Genomic DNA, 19,429 nt, shown 5'->3' with positions numbered 1-19,429 from the left:
AATCTGATCGAAACTAGGGACAAACATTGCCTTACTGGCACAAACGCCACCACTGAGCTGATATCCAGACCCTGGTGAAGTGACTTCTTTATCCCATGGAAATTTGCCTCCATTTTTCAGCCACTCACAGTGGATGACGTTGGGTTGCCAAGCTGAATTTCTGCACGCTTTGCTGGATTTCTCCAAAACTAATGCTGACAGAAACTATGACCCTTAATGGCCTTATTGCCCCAGGCACCAACTCGGAGCTGACACCTGTGGGCATCCTGAAAATTAGAGGCTTTTGCGAAGGCTGCAAAATGCAGGCCTCAGTGAGAGCAGAACTGCCATTAGAGCTAAGCAGCAGCCATAAGATTTTTCAGCAAAAAAATTATATACGAAGTAGAAAAGTAAGGACAAATAGAACAATGGTCTATGTCTTAACGCTTGGTTACAATAACTCCCTAAGCTACAGAAAAGTATATCTAGAATGATTTTAGGAAGTCCAAAACAATAATAGAGCTCTATGCATTGTGTTTTAAGACTTGCAAGCAGGTATTTTATTCAAAATAAGAAAGCATTATTTTAACAAAAGCTATGTGTTGCCGAGCTGCTGTCCGAGTTTTTTCTCTACTCCCCCGAGCTGGGGAGGAGTCCGCACCGGCTGAACTGTGGCACAGCAGCTGACAGCAGGGGGGCACTGCCCAGATGCGCCGGGGGCGTCCGGGGAGCGCCTCAGCAGGAGGCAGCAGTGAGCAGCAGGAAGGCGAAGAAAAGAGAGACTCCTCTCGGGGGCAAAGTCCAGAAGTTTAATGTCTCCAGGACAATCCAGCCAAGAAGGGACCACGAGGTGGGGGTACAGCCGATTGTAAAGGGAGCGGAACGTACAACACATCAACCAATGAGGGAGAACTTGGGAGGGAACGAACTCATGAGAAACATGCCGGCTAGCCAATAGGGAATGTGACAGGGAGGGACTCTTGTTCCCGATCCAATCACCCACCGAATAGGGGAGAACTTTCTGGAAAGAGGGAAGGGGACAGTGTGTGATGGACAGCAACTCAGGGAGGGATTGACAGAGGGTAACCAGGGGAACAGGGGTGGAGACAAAAAACTGACACTCTCAAAAGGAGGGGTTGCCAGGGGAGGAGGGGTGGGGGGAACCCCAGGACCGAACCATTATAACTTTAGGGGGAAACAGAACAAACCAAATGAACCATGCACCACAACAATGTGTGCTTATAGTGGTTGGATAGATTTACTGTCAATATGTTTTTTGTTTGTGTGATTGGTCAAAAAACTTGCCAAGTAAGTTGTAACATTATGTTCTTGGTCTGCTGCTGGGGATGTGAGGTGTTGGCATTTTGCCATTTTCATAACCAGGTAATGAGACTGATGCTAGACAATAAACAGCTTAAGATCCATTCCTCAGCAGTCCCATCCCATTCGTGGTTTGTACATAGACCCCTGGTTGGCAATAGGATTTCCTTGTTTCCTTTTCAGACATAAACCTCTGACACAGAGGATTAATTTTCCTAACAAAATGGGAGCTCATTCAGGATCCTTTTCACCACCCAGGGGCAGCAAGGGAAGCTGAAGGTGCCCCTCACTCAGTTTTGGTGTTCTGTTCTTTTTGGTGGAGTCCAGCACTGGGCAATTGATTGGGTACCTGATAGTGTCCATTTGAGACAATTGATGGACCAGGGGCTCCATGAAGAGTTCACAGGGAAGAACCACTGAAAATCTCACCAGTCAATGGGATTTTCAGGAAGTAAAGCTGAGAGAGCACCCATGTAGGGTAGCACAGATAAAGCCAGGTCCTGGCAAAAGGTATGTTGTTCCCAAAATATATCCAAAGAATTGTTTGGGAGAATATTGAAGAAGTTTGTACATTCTTGCAGAGGTAATTAAAGAAAATCCACACCCAGGGAGGCAATAAGGAGAGTAAAGAAGGGGTCTCTGCAACAGGGGTCAGATGGTCCTTGTATGTTGGGAAAGGATTGGTTGAAGTAGAATGGGTAGGAACATTGTTAAGGCAAGTAGCAGCAGAAGGCATTTATCCTCAAAATTTGCTAGCTGATCCAGGGCCAGCTGCAAGGGGGCCGTGTTTGGACACTGTGGCAGGATGGGGAGGAATGTTATCTGGAGGGTGAATCAGGACTTTCCCACCCCCCTTCTCAAGCAAGAGCACCTGAAGCCACTTCTCCATGATCATGCACAGAGGGCTATGGAATATGCCCAAGGATGGAGCCTCCATGGGCTCACTCAGTAGTCTCTGCTGGTGCTCGTCACACTTTACACTTCCCTTTTTCAACTGCAAAGGACCCTTGCCAGCCTGTCTCTCCAGCCTGCCTAGATCACTCAGGGACAGCAGCACAACCCCTGGCCTAAGTGCTACTCTTCCAGTTTGCTGTCATGTGTCAATTTGCTGAGTATGTCCTCTGCCCCAGAAGACAGACCATTAGTTGAAGAAGATGTTAACCAGGATCAATCCCAGTGCTGATTCCTGGGAGACAGTGTTTGTTCCTGGCACCACAATAGACTTTGTGGCACTGAGCAGCACCCTTTGGGCCCAGCCATCTAGCCTTTTTGAGTCCCTGTCACTGTTGGCTTGTCCAATTCATGTCCTTTTGAGTGACTTGAACTCCACATTTAAAAAATAAGAGATTGCCAGTTGGGCACACGCAAGCTTGCAGCTTTCAAAATCCCATTATACAAACATCCCACAGGGGGCATTTCCACTAATTGCCCCAAAACCTACAGAGAAGGAAACACCTTGTAAATTACACACACAAGACTAACAAGGGGTTTTAATTCTGGCTTTGTCTTTTCTGTCTGTTTGTTCCAAATTAGTGTTTTCTCCTCCTCTTTGCTGACTGGTGGTAGTCTGTGATCTCCACAAACCGTCTGCGGAGATTATAGCCCAGCTGTGGTGATCTTCCCTGCTCTCTTTGTCTTGGCAGATGTTGCACCCAAGTAGCACTGGGTACAGGAGCCCACTGACAGCTTCTGCTGAGGGGCCTTGAAGCTGCGCCATCCTTGACAGCATGGTCATGACCTGGAGGAGTACTTCTCTTTCTTTTCCTCCCTGCTGAGTTGGAGTCAGTGCTGTTCATGAACCAGCTACAGTGATCATTGCCCCACTGCAGGGATCTACTCTGGATGCTCTCCCTGGCACTTGTCCTCTGGCAGTGCATTGATATAATCCTACCAGGTTGACCATATGTCCCTGCAGCCTGGTCATTGCTGGCCCCCCACTGACTGAGGAAGGAATGGGCATAGGATGGTGTCAGAGAGGAAGCCACCATTCCTCCCGTTTTCAAATCAGAGCATCTGGAGGGGAAAAAAGTGATCTCTGTTTAAGACATTCCTTGCAGGCTCCTCTGGGATTCGATCATTCTCTAGGAGTGGTTTCTACAGCAGAGAGAAGGTTTCACCAAGGTCACCAATGGAAAACTTGATGGGGGTCTTTTCACTAAGTCTGCCCCTGTCAGAACAAGTCCTTATCTCTATTCTTCCTACAGCCTCCATTTCACAGAATCCTAGAAAGGTTTGGGTTGGACTACCAAACCAAACTACCATCTAGTTCCACCTCCCCCTACCATGAGCAGGGACACCTACAGGTTGCTCCAGCCTCCATCCAGCCTGACCTTGAACACTTCCAGGAATGGGGTAGCCACACCTTAGAGAAGCTCGTAGACAACTTCTGCCAGTGCCTCAGCATCCTTGCATGCAATAATTTCTTTGTAATAACTAATCTAAATCTCTCTTTCACTTTGAAATGTCTGCCTCTTGTCCCATCACTGCATTCCTTGATAAAGAATCCCTCTCCATCTTTTCTGGAATCCCCTTTAAGTCCTCTCAACATCACTTAGTTTCAGAGAGCATACAAGGACACAAGGTGCAGCTTACACAGGCCAGCACCCTAAATCCCAGCAAGAGAAGGACTGATATGTAGTTCAGAATTGACAGCACTGAAGTAAGCAGGGAAGAATTGTCTCCTATGACAGAAACACCCACAAAGATGAGAAGACAAAGATCAAATCCAGGAAAAGGAAACATATTCTGAACACATGACCCTGGTTATTACCTGGCATAGAATAGCAAATAGGCTTGCTGCCTGAGAACTGCATGGATGCCACAATTATCCACAGACTCATCATCCATCTTGTACCATTGTCCATTGCTGGCCTGCAAAGAAGGTCATCCATTTCTGGAAAGGAACTGCAGATTTTCTCCATAACACCAAAGAGAGAGACCAGCTGAACAAAGAGTACACCAAAAAAAATCCAAATCAGCCCTAAAAGAGACCTTCTCTCCCAAAAGCCTTGAATACCTGTAACACTGACAAAGAAGTTTGTTTTCCCAGCACATGTTGCTTTATCAAGGAAGAAGTTGCTCTTTACCTTTGTATAGCAGAAGAAGTGTCCATCAAGACAGGTGTCACCACTGTGCACCACAAGAGCATATAAGGAGTAGAGGAGGGGTTCTCCAGCTGTGTCAGACATGTATGGCCGAAGATCCAAGTACTCAGGATATTCAACAATCTACAGAAAGACCAAGTGGACTTTTATTATTATCCCTAACTACCCCATGGAATAGCCCTTCAGCACATAATGGTTTGGGCAGCAGGAAACTGTTCTCAGCCAAAGCAGCTCTGTTGGAGCAAAGTCCAGGTCTTCTCATAGGAATTCCCCTCTACCGGTAACAGAACACAAAAACCTCAACATGAGCAGCTTCTGAAAGAGTGTACTGCTTTGGGAAATCTCCTGCTTCAAAGGGAAAGTTGCACTGCAGTTGCATACGCACCTTGCTGATCTTTCTGCCTGTGTGATCGGCAGCCCTTTCCAGGCACACCGTGAAGACCTTGGGCACACGATGGACTGTAACCCTCTTAGAGGCGGTTACCTTCTTCTCACACCTTGAAACAAAACAGACTTAAGTGCTGAAATGCACCCTATCTTCGCCCAACAAGACCAGACAAGCTTTTGTGTCTCACATATCCTTAGAGTATTTTAAAGCTATTCCATGCCATAAGGTCACATAAAAAAACCCCATGTCTCATTATCGCACTTTAAACCTTCATGAGAAGATGATTCTGCTCAATGACATACAGCTTTTTCCACACAGAATCAAGTGTTAATAAGTTGTTAGAAATCATCTTACCTGCTACATTTGAGGCAGTATTTTCCATCCAGATTCTTGGGTGTCACAAAGTTCTCCAGAGCTTTGGTGAGAGATGAGGGTGCCTGGAGAAGTGAGAAAGGAGCCACTGAGCTGTGGGAAATGCCCATGCTTGACCATTTCCAAGGAGTCAACAAGAAGATCCAGGCAGCTGACGCTGAGGAGACACAACATGACCCTGGAAGGAAGAAAGGGGGAGGAGGGAGGGAGGGAGGGAGGGAGGGAGGGAGGGAGGGAGGGAGGGAGGGAGGGAGGGAGGGAGGGAGGGAGGGAGGGAGGGAGGGAGGGAGGGAGGGAGGGAGGGAGGGAGGGAGGGAGGGAGGGAGGGAGGGAGGGAGGAAGGGAGGGAGGGAGGGAGGAAGGGAGGAAGGAAGGAAGGAAGGAAGGAAGGAAGGAAGGAAGGAAGGAAGGAAGGAAGGAAGGAAGGAAGGAAGGAAGGAAGGAAGGAAGGAAGGAAGGAAGGAAGGAAGGAAGGAAGGAAGGAAGGAAGGAAGGAAGGAAGGAAGGAAGGAAGGAAGGAAGGAAGGAAGGCTGAACTAATTTTTTTTTGTCCCAGGAGCTGCTGGGACCATCCCAGAGCTTCCTCTGCAGAATGGAGAGATGGGTGCCATGGTCTCTGCAGACGGCATTCTCCTAACCACCCACCACCAAATTCCCTTGTGCTCACAGGATCCATTGTTAAGACAAATGCTTTGGATCAGGAAAACTACAGTGGCCTTGGGATGTCTTGAAGCACAACTGCAAGCCCTCTTACTTTGATATCCAAAAGGACATGCAGGAAAGCCTTGTAGGAATCAGAAACTGCTTGGCATCTCAAACATTTGACTGGAAGGAAAATCAGAATGCTGAGTGAAGACGTTAAATTATGGTGACAGTTTATATGTGACAGCTCACGGTACCAATTATGCCAGTTACAGGACCAGCCATTTTTCACAGACAGACGGAAGGGTGAAAACAATGCCAAGGAGACCAATAGATGTGGAAACATTACCTCTGGATTTCAGAAAGCCCCCAAATATTTGATGGATGATAGTAGTTGTTTGAGAAGAGATGTCCACTCTAGAAATAAATGGCAAGGGAGAGTTATCCCCTCCTCCAAGAGTTTAACTTGGAAAGCCCTGGGCATAGGTTTTCCTTGATGGGAGCACATCCAAGAAGTCCAGTGGGCTTGGGAACATGAGAAATGTAATTTACTTATGCTTACTCGCTGCTTCCATTCAGACAAGCTCTCTGCATGGCCTCAAGAGCACAGCGTAAGAACTCATAAGCATCTCCAGCCATGTCAGGCTCAAATTCTTCTCCTATGACTAAGAAAAAAGTTAGTAGTTCTCACCTACAAGAAAGGGAGAGAACCTATCAAAGCATCTGAAATTACTTACATTTGAGGTCCCTGACAACAGCCCTAGGCCAGATGACATTGGCTGAAGAGCACAGGACTTTCCTAACGTGTGCTTCCATGATGCACATCATGCAGAAGCCTTGCTGATGACCTGAAGAGGGAGGGAGGGAGGGAGGGAGGGAGGGAGGGAGGGAGGGAGGGAGGGAGGGAGGGAGGGAGGGAGGGAGGGAGGGAGGGAGGGAGGGAGGGAGGGAGGGAGGGAGGGAGGGAGGGAGGGAGGGAGGGAGGGAGGGAGGGAGGGAGGGAGGGAGGAAAACTCCTCAGGTTAGCACATAATGCCTAGCATTGGGAAACCTAATGAAGATCTTGAAGTTCTCAGAATAAGTTCTCTTCTCCCAAGCTGATAATGTCACAGAATCATAGAAACACAGAATCACTAGGTTGGAAGAGACCCTTCAAGATCATCGAGTCCAACCCATGCCCTAACACGACCTCAACTAAACCATGGCACTGAGTACCACATCCAGTCTTTTTTTTAAACACATCCAGGAATGGTCAGTCCACCACCTCCCTGGGCAGACCATTCCAGATCACCTTTTCTGTAAAAAACTTTTTCGTAATATCCAGCCTATATTTCCCTTAGTGCAGCTTGAGACTGTGTCCTCTGGTTCTGTCAGTTATTGCCTGCTGAAAGAGACCAACCCCCACCTGACTACAACCACCTTTCAGGAAGTTGTAGAGAGTGATAAGATCATCTCTGAGTCTCCTTTTCTCCAGGCTAAACAACCCCAGCTCCCTCCATTGTTCCTCATAAGGCTTGTGTTCCAGATCCCTCACCAGCTTTGTTGTCCTTCTCTGGATGTGCTCAAGAGTTTCAACGTCCTTCCTAAACTGAGGGGCCCAGCACTGGACACAGCACTCAAGGTTTGGCCTCACCAGTGCCAAGTGCAGGGGAAAAATGACTCCCTGGTTCTGCTGGTCACACTATTCTTGATACAGGCAAGGATGCCGTTGGTCTTCTTGGTACAGTGCTGGCTCATGTTCAGCCGGCTGTCAACCAGTACCTCGAGGTCCCTTTCTGCCTGGGCACTGTCCAGCCACACCATCCCCAGCCTATAACATTGCAAGGAGTTATTGTGACCAAAATGCAGGACAGCACTTGGATTTATTAGACTTCATCTTATTGAACTCTGCCCACCTATCCAACTGTTCCAACTGTTTCTAACTATCCCAGGACATTTCAGTGTTGGGAAAACATTCTTCAGAAATTGTCACAAGCTTTTGGTGCAATAAGCCAAGAGGGTTTAACTTGCAGGGACAGAGATACCAAGCTTCCTTCCTGAAGTGCCTTCCTGAAGATGGACACACATCTTGTGTCATCTGTGGACACATACAATGTCTTCTTCTTCTTTGAACACAAGCTCATGGGGCAGACAAAGAAGGGCTTCTGTCCTCCTAAATACAGTTCCAGGTTCTGTAATCCTTAGGATGTGCTTAAGTGATTTACAAGGAAATATTCCTGAAAGTACTTACACAACTGGCTATGGTCACGAGAGAGCAAGTAGTTGGCCAGAGGGGGTGTGTATGTCAGGCACTGCAGGATGACATTGATGTAGCAAGTACTGCCCAGATTGCAAAGTCCTGCTCCAGGTCTCTGTCTTTGCTGCCAGTCCATGCAAATCTCCTCTGGGGGAAAGAGGATCCTTTGTGGCTGAGCCATTCCCTCAGCAATGCCTGTCACTGCAGAGAAATTATATTTGATGAGATATGACAATATTGTTGCTTGAAAGCACATTCAAATGTTGAGTTCTCTACAGGAGCACCAAGGACAACAGCTCTAACCGCCATCACAGAAACACTAGGGAAAGCCTAACAGCCCATTTACATCTACAGGAATATAAACAATTTTGGAAAACAGTCTGTCCCCCTGTTTTAGTCTGACAAAAGTCCAACAAACTCCCACTCTGATTTCTGGACCTCAGGCTACCTTTCTTCCCCTCTAGACCCTTGGATTGTCAATTCCTTTTTCCTCATTGTAATGTGAAAAGAACAAGTACCTATGGGTGTCAGGTCTTTCTATGAGCAATGTCCTTTTTCAAAGTCTTGTGCACTAGTGACAGAGTGACCAAATGCATTTTCCTGTGTCTAACCAAAATCACTTGGGTCAGTCTGGCTGTACTCAGGAAACACTAGTTTCACTCGTTTGTTAGCGCACTGACACTCAGGAATGAAGCACCAGCCACATTGTCTGTGGGCATTCACAAAGTTCAAGGCTGCTGACAAAACTGTTACAGAAATTATTTCCTGTTGAAGCCGTTGCTCCTCTCAGGAGCAAATAGAAAAGTTGTGGCTGACAAAGGATCCAGACCCTCCTCCAGAAAGATCAGATCAGAGCTCAACCAGTCTCCTGTTGAGAAAGAAAATAAATGTAGCTTGAAAATTAAAAAACCCAAAATGTGACCCACAGAACAGCTTTAACTGTCAGGATCATTTTGTTGGTGCTTGTAGACACTGCCAAAGACAGAGAATGCTTGAAAAAATGCAGACATGCAAGTAGCAAAGAAAGGAGCTGAGCTATCCTGGAGACCAGCTCAATCTTTGCTGGTCTGCTCCTCAGGATACCAAGTATTGGGCAGGTGAGGTCACAATGGCTGGACAGGTGCCACGTATCTGCCCCTTTGTGACACAAGGCTGCATGGGGACTTCTCCTGTTGCACCCACAGAACCCTGTGGCTACCACAACCCAGGCCCCTCTCACAAACGGAAGTCACTGGATTTCCCCTGGCAGAGTTCTCTCACCAGCCAAGCTCCTGTCTCTTTCTGGAGCTGCAGCACCTGGAGGAATTAAAGGATGATGAGAGCTATGAGCCCAGTCACTGCTTTGGTTGGTACACTCGCAGTGATGGGAGTTTCTTTTCCATTCTTCCCAGCTACTACAATGTGTCCATGTGACCTAGTAGCAAATCACCTAGACTCTTAGGATTCATTTCCAATTAATTTTCCCTGCCCTTAAGGTCAGCCTCAAGCTGACCCTGAACTGGAAATGCCAAATAAAAATCTTCAGAAACTGTGCTTGGGTGGACCTTCGATGGCTGCTAGGCACCCACCCAGCTTCTCTGCCACCCTGGCTCTCTCATCGTCACTGGCTTTTTAGCACCAGAATTATTTGGAATCCACCTCTCAGGAGAGTGCGTTAGAATCCAAAACCTCATTTTAGGCTCAGTGAAGGCTCAAAGCCTTAGGTTCTTCATGCCAAAAGTCTCATTTGGAAACTAAACCAAATTATTTCTCGGGTGTAAAACCCCATTTTTAAGGTTATTCTTTTAGTATCTATATATTTTAGTCTTGTTTTTAGGAACTACAATTTCATTTTCAGGGTCCAAAAGATTCTGGTTTAAGTCCAAACTGACCTTGTTTAGGCACAAACCCCATGACTCATGTGAAGGGCTCAGAGCATCATTTTGAAGGTTCCAAGTCATTTTTGGAAGGTCCAAAGCTTCATCTGGAGCATCCAGGGACTCATTTGTTTTAGTCCCAGAGAGGAGATCTGTGAAAGCTAAAAAGAGGGTTTGGACCCCAGAAAGACCTTTTGGACTTTCTAAAGAAGGCTTTGGACTCTACAGATGAGCCTTCACTCTACAAATGAAAATTTGGACCTTCCAAATCAGGTCCCACAGGCAATAAAAGGTAATATAAAACAGGTTGGAAGCTCAGAAATTATGGTTGTGACCCTAAAATGGAGGCTTTAGGCATGAAAAAAATTAATAGGTAAGATGGTACCAAAGACTCTTTAGAACCTGGTTATACTTCTCCACTGCCAAGAAGTGAAGCTGTAGGCTGCCATGGGGAGCTACATGCCAGCAATAGCTTTCTGTCCTGTTACCTTTTGTGTGGAAGCAATCCCTGAACATGTTCAGTTTTGGATGTGCTCTCTTAAAAGTGGACTGGGGCCTTTTAAGTTGGGTCTCTTGCTCTCTGAGGAGACATAGCCTGCAGTTCCTCTTGCTCTCCTCTCTGAGGAGGGCAAGAGAAACTGCAGGCTATGCTCCAGGGCTATGGGATTCCCCACATATCTGTGCAGATGAGGATATGGGTGTTGTCGTACCTACTACAGCAAGAGCTGTTGTTGGATGTAGCCAGACACTGCGTCCCAGCCAGCCATTCACTCTGGAAAGCAGAGGAAAGCCAGACTGTGCTCTGCATCTGTTGGCTGTTAACTCTCCCAAAACCCCTGGGCTGTGGGGCATTGGCAGATGTGCCACTGCTGTCTGCAGCCTTGGACGGAGACACTCACAGGACAGCTGCTGTGTCCCATAATGCTGCATGGGCCCTGGCAACAGTGCTGTGGTGTCTGCAGATGTCTGTACCTCAAGGGTGCTGTGCTGTTGTGGTGTGGTTTTTGTTTTATTAGGAGGTTTATTGTCTGATTTGTAATTTGGCATTTTCTGTATGCTGTTTTCCTTTTTGTTCCTGCCTTTTCCCAGAACTTTCGTCACTTTTCCTGTTATTAGATGCTAGTTTCTATTTCTCCAAACTAGTTTACTGAAAATGTTCTCCTCCCTTGAAAATTTGTATTGGTTTATACATATATACATACCCCGCCTGGTTTTTTACTCCCAATTCTCCTGACTTGTTAAAGATTGTACCCACCCCTGAGACCTGCCCCCACATATAAGCTCCTGTCTGTCCCATTTGGGGTTTCGGGATGCAGAGGAGGGGAAGTTTTACCATCAAATAAAATTATCCTGGCACCAGTGTGTTGCTCTGTGTTTTATGCTGTTCTGTCACTGCTAGCTGGGATTCAACAGGGCTCAAGGGGGGAACTGCCGCCCCCTGCTCCGTCATCAGCTAGCCCGGAGAAACAGCACTGGGCATCATGAAGGTGGACTCCAGCCTCTTACAGAAGCCATCTAGGTCTGCCAAATGCTAGTGAGTTGATCCTCAGTGGAGAAACCCCTGACAGCCTCTAAAATCTGCAGCTCCCTCTCTCAAGTGTCACAGCTGGTATGAAGAAATTTTTCAGCTTGCCCAAAAAGCTATTGAAGATGAGCCACCCGCGGACAGACAGTTGTAGCTGACATGCATCCCAGTGTTGTTAGCATTTAGAAACACATAATCACAGAGTGATTATATGCAGGTGCTTTTATTGAAGAGCTCTGGGTGTCAGGGGTACAGACCCAAATCTGACTTGGACCTGGGTTCGGGATGAATATGTTTTTATACCCTTATTGTTATATAACTACATATTAATTATTAAACTTATATTGTTCTATCGTATATGTTGATTTCATCCAAGCATGGATTTTTTAATTTCCATCAAATCCCCGTAAACATCATTTCTTATTATTCTTGTTACGATTAAACAATAATTATATCCAATTACCAAGTAATCATCACATTTAATAATCATATCATTTATCATAGTCATTAAATTATTATACAGGGGCAGTTTCACATGATCCAGTAAAGCCTAACATTTTCCCAGGGCCTACCCTAACATTTTCCCAGGGCCTACCAGGCCCAACCTTTCTTTCCAATGCCCCCTGAATATCCTATAATTTTAGAAACATTTGATCCCTATACTATCAGTGTGACTCAGGGAACACCCACGCCATCACAGAGAAGGAAGGATGAGCACTCTCACCCCCTCCCTGCCCTCCCCTGCCCCATAGTGCCTCGGGACCTAATTTACTCATAAGTACATGAAGAAATGAGTCTTTGAAATCTTAAAAGAAGGGCTGGAGATGGCCAAATTGCAGACTGAATTCTAAAGAGGGGCTTTGGTCCCAAACATTGAGGCTTTGGAAAACTAAAAAGGAAGGTTTGGGGGCAAAAATGAGCCTTTGAACTCAGAAATGAGGCTTTGGACCTTCAGCCTTAAAAATAATGCTTTGGAACCTCTAAATATGTCTTTGAACTCTAAAAGCATAGACTTTGGCAGTTATTAATTGCTTTTTAGAAACTCAGCAAATTTTAGCAATTTTACAGTCTAAAAGTGTGGGGTTAGACTTTAAAATTACTATTTGTTCTCCCAAAACCAGGTTCTGATTATTTAAAATGTATGCAGTTCTCCCTCCTTGTGTGGATTGTGTCATAAAAATAGTGTTTGTATCTGAAAAACTCAGAGTTAAGTCTGAAAAACAATCAGACCTTGAAAATGTGGTGTGGGATCTAATTATTTCAATTTTTTTTGTTTGTCCTTGGGATTCAGATTAAGATTCTGACACTAATAACAAGGGGGCTGTAACTAAAATATCCCTGTGCTATAAACCCTATTCTTAACAAAAATCCAAAACATAGGCCCCATAAAAGGTATTATGAAGAAATTTAACTTAATTACATGCCAAACTAGTACATCTTAGGTTAGAAATAAGGATGTGTATCCTATTCCTATCTGTTAGGGGTGGGGTAATTTTCTGTTAATTTCTGCTAGTTAATTAACATGGTTCTGTTAATTGGGAAGTTTTCATTATCTCTTCTACAACTAATCCTCCCTCCAAGGAGATATCTGTTATTAGTCCATTGAGTCTCACTGCATGACTGATAAAATTACATCATCTCATTGTGAGAAGCTCCACCCAGAAAAAGGAGCCAACCATTCCTACCTAGATATAATCAGAGATTTAGAAGACCATAAGCAGCCTTTTCCCACTAGATTCCCAAAAGAGCAGCTTTCTTCTCTACTGAATTCCCAGAGGAAGACCAGGCCCATCTAAACCACCACTAGACCTTCAGAAGAAAACTACAGCCTTCTACAGGATCACCCTTCAAGAGAACTACATCTGCCACTCCAGAAGGACTGTAGCCACCCTATAATAAGACTGTTACCAGCACTCTGACCTACAGGGTGTCAGGTCGTATTCTGACTCTGTCAGTGGTTTGTTTTTTGGGGGTTTTTTTGTTTGTACTATTGAAATAGAAATTTTTGGAATACACTTAAGTTAACAAAATTAATTAAACATTTAACTTTCGCTTGTAGAATTATGTGTTGAATTTTAACCTCTTACTTAAAAAACCTGTGCTGTGGTACAAATGGCATAGGAAAATGCAAATTTCTGATGCTTTCTGCCTAAACAACAATACCAGAGGAGACCAAGGGATGCAAAGAACCCAGATAAAGACAGCTCCCCTGTCTCCAAGCTTATCAAGACTGACAGACACACTCAGATAAGGACCAAAGGACCAAAAGTGCACGCATAAAGCAGAAAAGTTCAAAAGTTCAGTCATGAGGAAGACCACAATTTTCAGCCTCAGAGACCACCGAAAGACCCCCACATGACCACTGCAGCAAACCACGCATGCCCAGAAGAGCGTGGACCTATTTAGCATGCGAGTTGAGGACAGGCGGGGCCAGGGGTTGAATATGCATGAAAGGTTGTGCAATGTAATGCATATAGAACACTTGTGAATAAAGATGTGGGTCAGACTGAGGCTGGGGCACAAGTTTTCACGAGAGCTATCTCGCTTGTGCCAGACGCTGACATACATACCCATTTCATAACTACATCAGCATGTGGAGCCTATTTATTCCATGTATCGCTTAAATATTGCTCTTTTTTTAATTATTTTTCTAGTAAAGAACAGTTATTCCTATTCACATATCTTTGCCTGAGAGCTTTTTAATTTCAAAAATATAACAATTCAGAGGGAGGGGATTAACATTTTCCATTTCAGGGGAGGCTCCTAGCTTCCTTAGCAGACACCTGTCTTTTCAAACCATAAACACAGTACTACTGTTCCCCACAATCCCTTAGGCCCCTTTAGGGAACTAATAGGACACACTTAGGGATGGATCTTGTTCACGTAGGTTGCCAGCTGACAACCCTTGTTCTTTCCTCTGTAGCTAGTATGCAAAAGCCCCAGGTATGGGTTTAAGAATACTTGCCACATACTCCACTCCCCTGCCTCCCCAAAATGTAAGAAATGATAGAACAGTGACAATCCAACTCTTCTGAGATAGGAACAAATTATAGCCTTATTTTTAATAATAAATACTTATTACACTGTGTACCTGTAGTTACCATAAATGGAGTGTTATGAATAAAAAAAGTTATCAATTTTTTTAAGGTTGCAAAGTTAAAAAAAGTTTAACAAATTGCTGTTAAATTGAAGGTTACCTGCATGTTGCAGCCACCTATTGTTAACAATGAGTTCTTCTTCAATTACCTGTTAATGGTTGGTGATTAGCCATCCTCCCCTCTAATGCTTGCCAGGGGTGATACCAGACCCCGCAGGTAGCAGGGGAAGGAGAGTGACATCAGAGCTAGTATGCAAATGAGAATGCATTTCACCTGACGTTGTAACATTTCAGGAAAAAAAAACTAAAATTACGAGCCAACATGAAATTAAGAGACCTAAGTGACCTCTAAAGATGAGGAACTTAATCCAGTATCTGCTAAGATCCTTTTTACTTCTCACCCTAACCTGAAAAGATCTTAACTAGAAAGAGGACCTGGAATGTTAGACTGAAAAAGCAGAATCTCCTAATCTCCCATGAGGATGAAGCCCCCAGCTCTGCCTGCAGACCAGCGGACAAAGCTGCATCATCCTCCTCCTCCGTGCCACGCCTGGGAGCACCAGCGGCATGGGCGCGACCTGTCGATTTCTCCCCACCTGAGCTGATTCTTTTTAATAAAGGCATTAAAAAGGAGAAAGATCTCCTGCCCTATTTATTTTAGGAGTAAAAGCAAACACAAACAATAAGCAATGTCTTCATGTAGAGTGTCCTGGGTAACCCAAAATGTTATTGTCGTCTGTATCGATCTGTGTCAAAAAATCACTACTGCTTCTTTAAGAGCCTGTAGGCTGGAACAGGGGCTGGGGCTGGGCAGCACCTGGATAATTTAAAGTCGGAGCGCGCAGGAGGAGCTCTGTCTCTGGCCTCGTTGTTTGCTGCTTGGTTTTTTCCTGCTGCTTGTCAGTACTCGCAACAGTAGCAACTAAAGAAGCTCTGTTTCCCAATCAAAAAGTGTTTCAAAGTAAATTTTGCAACACTTGCCTGCAGTCGCAGCCCGTGCTCAGAGGAGTGGAGCGGCCCCTCTCTGTGCGGTCCACTGCAGCCTCCAGCAGCGTCCATCCTACTCAAACAGACATAGAGAAGCACCAGCCCAGCTGCCTTGCCTTGCCGTGCTGTCTTCTGCCGACAGGAGAAATCCTTCCACAAGTTCTAGCTTTTGAGTATCAGCCACCAGAAGGTGTCAGCCACCTTCGCCAATGAGGCTGCTACTGCCGGAGAGATAAGGGGGGTGGCTGCCACCATTTTCCCTTTGTCTCCACACACATGGTCAGCTGTGGAGGCCACCAGCTGGGGCAAGGGATTACTCTGCCATGTTGAGTTCCTTCGGTTTTGAGAGTCCCTGAGACTTCAGCATCTTTTTAACTAGTGACTATTACTGTTAATTTTTTGCCCATTGCTGTTTCGCCTGGTAGTAGACTGTTATTTTTTCACTTTGTGTACCTACTTGTATTCATTTCTGCTTATTGGTGGACAAGGATTTATGAAAACCCTAAGGGGAAGAAGACATTTGAGGCCATCCACCTCTTAAATTGTATTAAACCAAGACATAAAGGAAAGAGGATCTCCAACTTGGCTCTTAGAAAAATCAACCCCAAGACCAAACCCAATGGAATTGTGTGGAAAAATTCACAATGTCAGAGGTTTATGTCCAAAAAGGAGACAGAGGATTCCTGTAATTTTATTTGAATAAAGGGAGAGGCCATGAGGTATTTTCCTGGGGACTCTCAAATTACTGGAGGAGGAAGCCTCCTTTTAATCCTATTTTCCTGACCATATCATCCTCTCTCTTTCCACACTGGCTGTGGTAGTCAAGGAGTACAAATTTCTTGAATTGCTTACTTCAGGACCCCCTTAACATATTACACCATCCACCCCACACCCATTTCTTTTGTTTATCATCTTTAAATTCAGCAATTTAACATGGCCTTCGTTGAGCAATATTTCCTTGTAAACTGGTAACATTTCTTTCTTACCTATCAGTCTCTGGTTTTACCAACAAGCAGGCTTACACAGACTTATTAAATAAAAGACGCACTCATTACTTTCAGAATCATCATAAAAGTCACAATTTTTAAAGTTTGAACCTCCTAAAAATTTAAGTTTTGAGAGGAAAGATGTGTGCTAATGTCTTTACAAATAGATTGGTGGGTGAAGGTTATGGGTGTTAATGTCTTTCAGATGGGTCCTAATGTTTCTACTGACTTTGGCAGGTTTGTTACCGGCCCCTGACAGTTTGGCTCCTGAATAGACAAGGGTCTGAACTTCTGAACTTTGGTGTAAAATTACAGGTTCAAGAGGAGATATATGGCAGGCAGTTTGGGAAGGCTGTACCTTCCTAGTACCTCAGCCAATAGGGAAAGGAAGAGGGCAACAGGCAGCTGGGAGTTTAGGGAGAAAGGGAGGCTGCATCCTCTGAAACCTCGAGAGAGAAAAGATCCATGGGTGTGTGCCCCAGTGGCCTCTCTCCCTTTATTCAAAGAAAGTTGAAGGACTCCTCTATCTCCCTTCTGAACATAAACATCTGGTGTTTTTTGCATTCTCCTGACAACTGAGGGCTCAGTCCAGGATCCTTCCACTCTCTGGGTCCAGCACGTGGCAAGAAGAGCTGGAGGCGTGCCTCACCGAGTTTTGGTGATCAGCTCCCTTTGGCACTAGCTAGCTGGCACCAGCTGGCCAGCACCAGGCTGTAAAATCGTGTCTCAGATGGGCTGTTTGGGTCCACTTCGGCTACCTATTGACCCTAGCCCACCATCTTACATAGACAAAAGCAAAAGATTGAGAAGCGCTCTTCTCCACATGGGAAATGTTGTCTCTTTATTCCAAGAGACACACCAGGTGGACAAACACATTGGAGAAAGAGGGCATTCCCCAGTGGCAGGGGACTTTTAACATGAGGGAATGGGGGGCGGAGGAAGAGGTCCACAGTCAATGGGATACCAGTGAGGAGTGGTGAGGGGAAGGATAATCCCGGAAGAGACCACCAAGGGGTACTGGGGTGGGTGAGGGAAAGACCATGTGATGGGGGGAAGAACAAACCATGTGATATAACATCAACTATTCAGTGCAATATAAAGACTGCTCAGCGCAAACTCCTAATCACCCAGTGCAAAACAACAACTAAATAAACTATTTAGTGCAACACAACACTGGGCGATAGGTTAGGTACCCAAGATTGTCCGTGAGACAGACAAGAGACAGACCAGAGTGGCCCATGAAGGGGTCTTTAGGGAGAGGTTAACCAGGGAGGGTCCATGAAGAGCCCATAAGAAAGTTCATGGATGCCGGGATGCAGCAATAAAGGAAAGTTAAGAAGGGTCTTGGCAAATCTCACCAGTAGGTAGCATTTTGCGGTGTGATAAACACATATTACAGTTGTGGCTTTTGCTAATATTAAACTGAATGCTATATGCTGTGCATTATAATATAATGTTAACTTTTGCAGAAGTAGCTATAGTTGTGAAACAATGTTATAAATTAGAAGCTCGACTAGGCCAATATTCAAGCAGCAATCAATTTATTAATTAATATGGTAAATTATGAACAATACAGCGCTGGATACAGTGGGGGAAATTTTCCCTCCAACTGCACGCCGATAGTTGAGGTTTACAGGTATTTATAGGGGTACTCATAAGCTTTCTCAGCAATTTCTATTTTTAATTTTTACTCACTCAGCAATTTCTATTCCCAATTTTTACGTCACAATTCTGTACACTATTGTGATTTAGTTTTTCTCAGGATGTATCCCAGAAAGGAGTATCCCCAGATGGTGGGGGTCCAGCTTCCAGAAAGAAGAAAGAAATTTCCCAGCTGGTGAGGTCCAGATTCCAGATGTGGGTCCACCTTTTAATTGCAAGGACTATAAAATCTCATAACAGTGATGTCCAGATTCCCTTGGTGGAAACTATCAATCCTTGAGTTGATGTGCATCTTCCTTTCTCAAACTGCTTTTCACTGTTTTGTTAAGGCATCTAGATAAGCATGTTTCCTTTTGATATATTCTAAAGCTATAGTTTCAAAGATCCTTACTATAAGCAATATTCTAAAATTATACTTCAAAAAATTATTATTGCAAAAATCTTTAAGGCTTAGCTACAAGCAGAAAGTTCCTGTCAAACAGCAACATCCTTAATGCTTTAATTCAAATGCTCCTAAATCAACTTAAGACTTATAAAGGTTGATTGCAAACAAAGGATAGGTTCAAAGGCCTTCTTCCATGCTTTACTTACTCAGTTATTTATTAGAATTCATCTTTATAACTGTCCCATGGTCAGTTTCCACACATATCACAATCACAAATACACAAGTTGCCTGCGGGTACCTGACACGAAACACAGCTTTGTATTTCACAATAATAACTAATGCTTTTACTTTCATAACTAACTGACAATAATTAAAATAACCCAGACATATTTGTGAAGTTGATTTATATTTGTGATGTTGATTTAGAGTACTTGTGGTTAACTTGCAATGACTGAAATAGCTAAACTGTCTGCATGGTCAAATAACATTTGAAGAACGGGCACGATGAGGACCCCTGCTACTGACACTTCGACTAGCAATAGCTGTCACCTGCTGAAACCACAGAACAGGGGACCATTTTGAGGAGGTGACATACAACCATCAAAAACCACATCCAAGATTACTGCACATGATCTGAAACAGAGGATCAGAGGAAGGACCATGCTAAAAAATTCCTGGAACATGTAAATTAGTTCAAATAAATGTTTGAATATGTATAATCCTTTATGAATATGCATTTGACTGATGCAATAGAAAAAGTATATAAGAAGAGTTGTTATGGTTAGTCGGTGTGCCTCTGGCTACAGCTACACACCGAGCACTGCTATGTTTGATTTATTATTTTGTTCCCTATTGTCCTTTAATGGAAAGTTGAAAAAAGGGTCTTGACT

The 19,429-nt window shown here is 44.6% G+C and overlaps 1 protein-coding gene across 12 annotated transcripts in view; it reads right to left on the bottom strand.

The window, feature by feature from the left end:
• The window catches only part of LOC135284809 (ubiquitin carboxyl-terminal hydrolase 42-like), a 162,950-nt gene extending 153,836 nt beyond the window's left edge, over positions 1 to 9,114 (bottom strand). For 2 of the 12 annotated variants that reach the window (XM_064396553.1, XM_064396552.1), the window contains exons 1-10: positions 8,968 to 9,114; positions 8,036 to 8,242; positions 6,543 to 6,653; positions 6,368 to 6,470; positions 6,155 to 6,222; positions 5,918 to 5,988; positions 5,146 to 5,228; positions 4,789 to 4,900; positions 4,386 to 4,526; positions 4,070 to 4,170 (exon numbers count right to left, since the gene is read on the bottom strand). In XM_064396553.1, the coding sequence (XP_064252623.1) occupies positions 4,070 to 4,170; positions 4,386 to 4,526; positions 4,789 to 4,900; positions 5,146 to 5,228; positions 5,918 to 5,988; positions 6,155 to 6,222; positions 6,368 to 6,470; positions 6,543 to 6,653; positions 8,036 to 8,222 (977 nt within the window). In that variant the 5' untranslated portion in view covers positions 8,223 to 8,242; positions 8,968 to 9,114. Of the gene's footprint in view, positions 1 to 1,194; positions 3,981 to 4,069; positions 4,242 to 4,385; positions 4,527 to 4,788; positions 4,901 to 5,145; positions 5,229 to 5,917; positions 5,989 to 6,154; positions 6,223 to 6,367; positions 6,471 to 6,542; positions 6,654 to 7,339; positions 7,616 to 7,700; positions 7,883 to 8,035; positions 8,243 to 8,559 lie in introns of those variants that run through there. The other 10 variants (XM_064396548.1, XM_064396549.1, XM_064396545.1 and 7 more) reach the window with 10 other exon arrangements.
• Between the last annotated feature and the right edge of the window lie 10,315 nt (positions 9,115 to 19,429).

Source organism: Passer domesticus, chromosome 21, assembly GCF_036417665.1.
Source record: "Passer domesticus isolate bPasDom1 chromosome 21, bPasDom1.hap1, whole genome shotgun sequence".
NCBI lineage: Eukaryota > Metazoa > Chordata > Aves > Passeriformes > Passeridae > Passer > Passer domesticus.
Note: the sequence above shows the minus strand (reverse complement) of the source record. Positions and strands in the feature narration are given on the sequence as shown.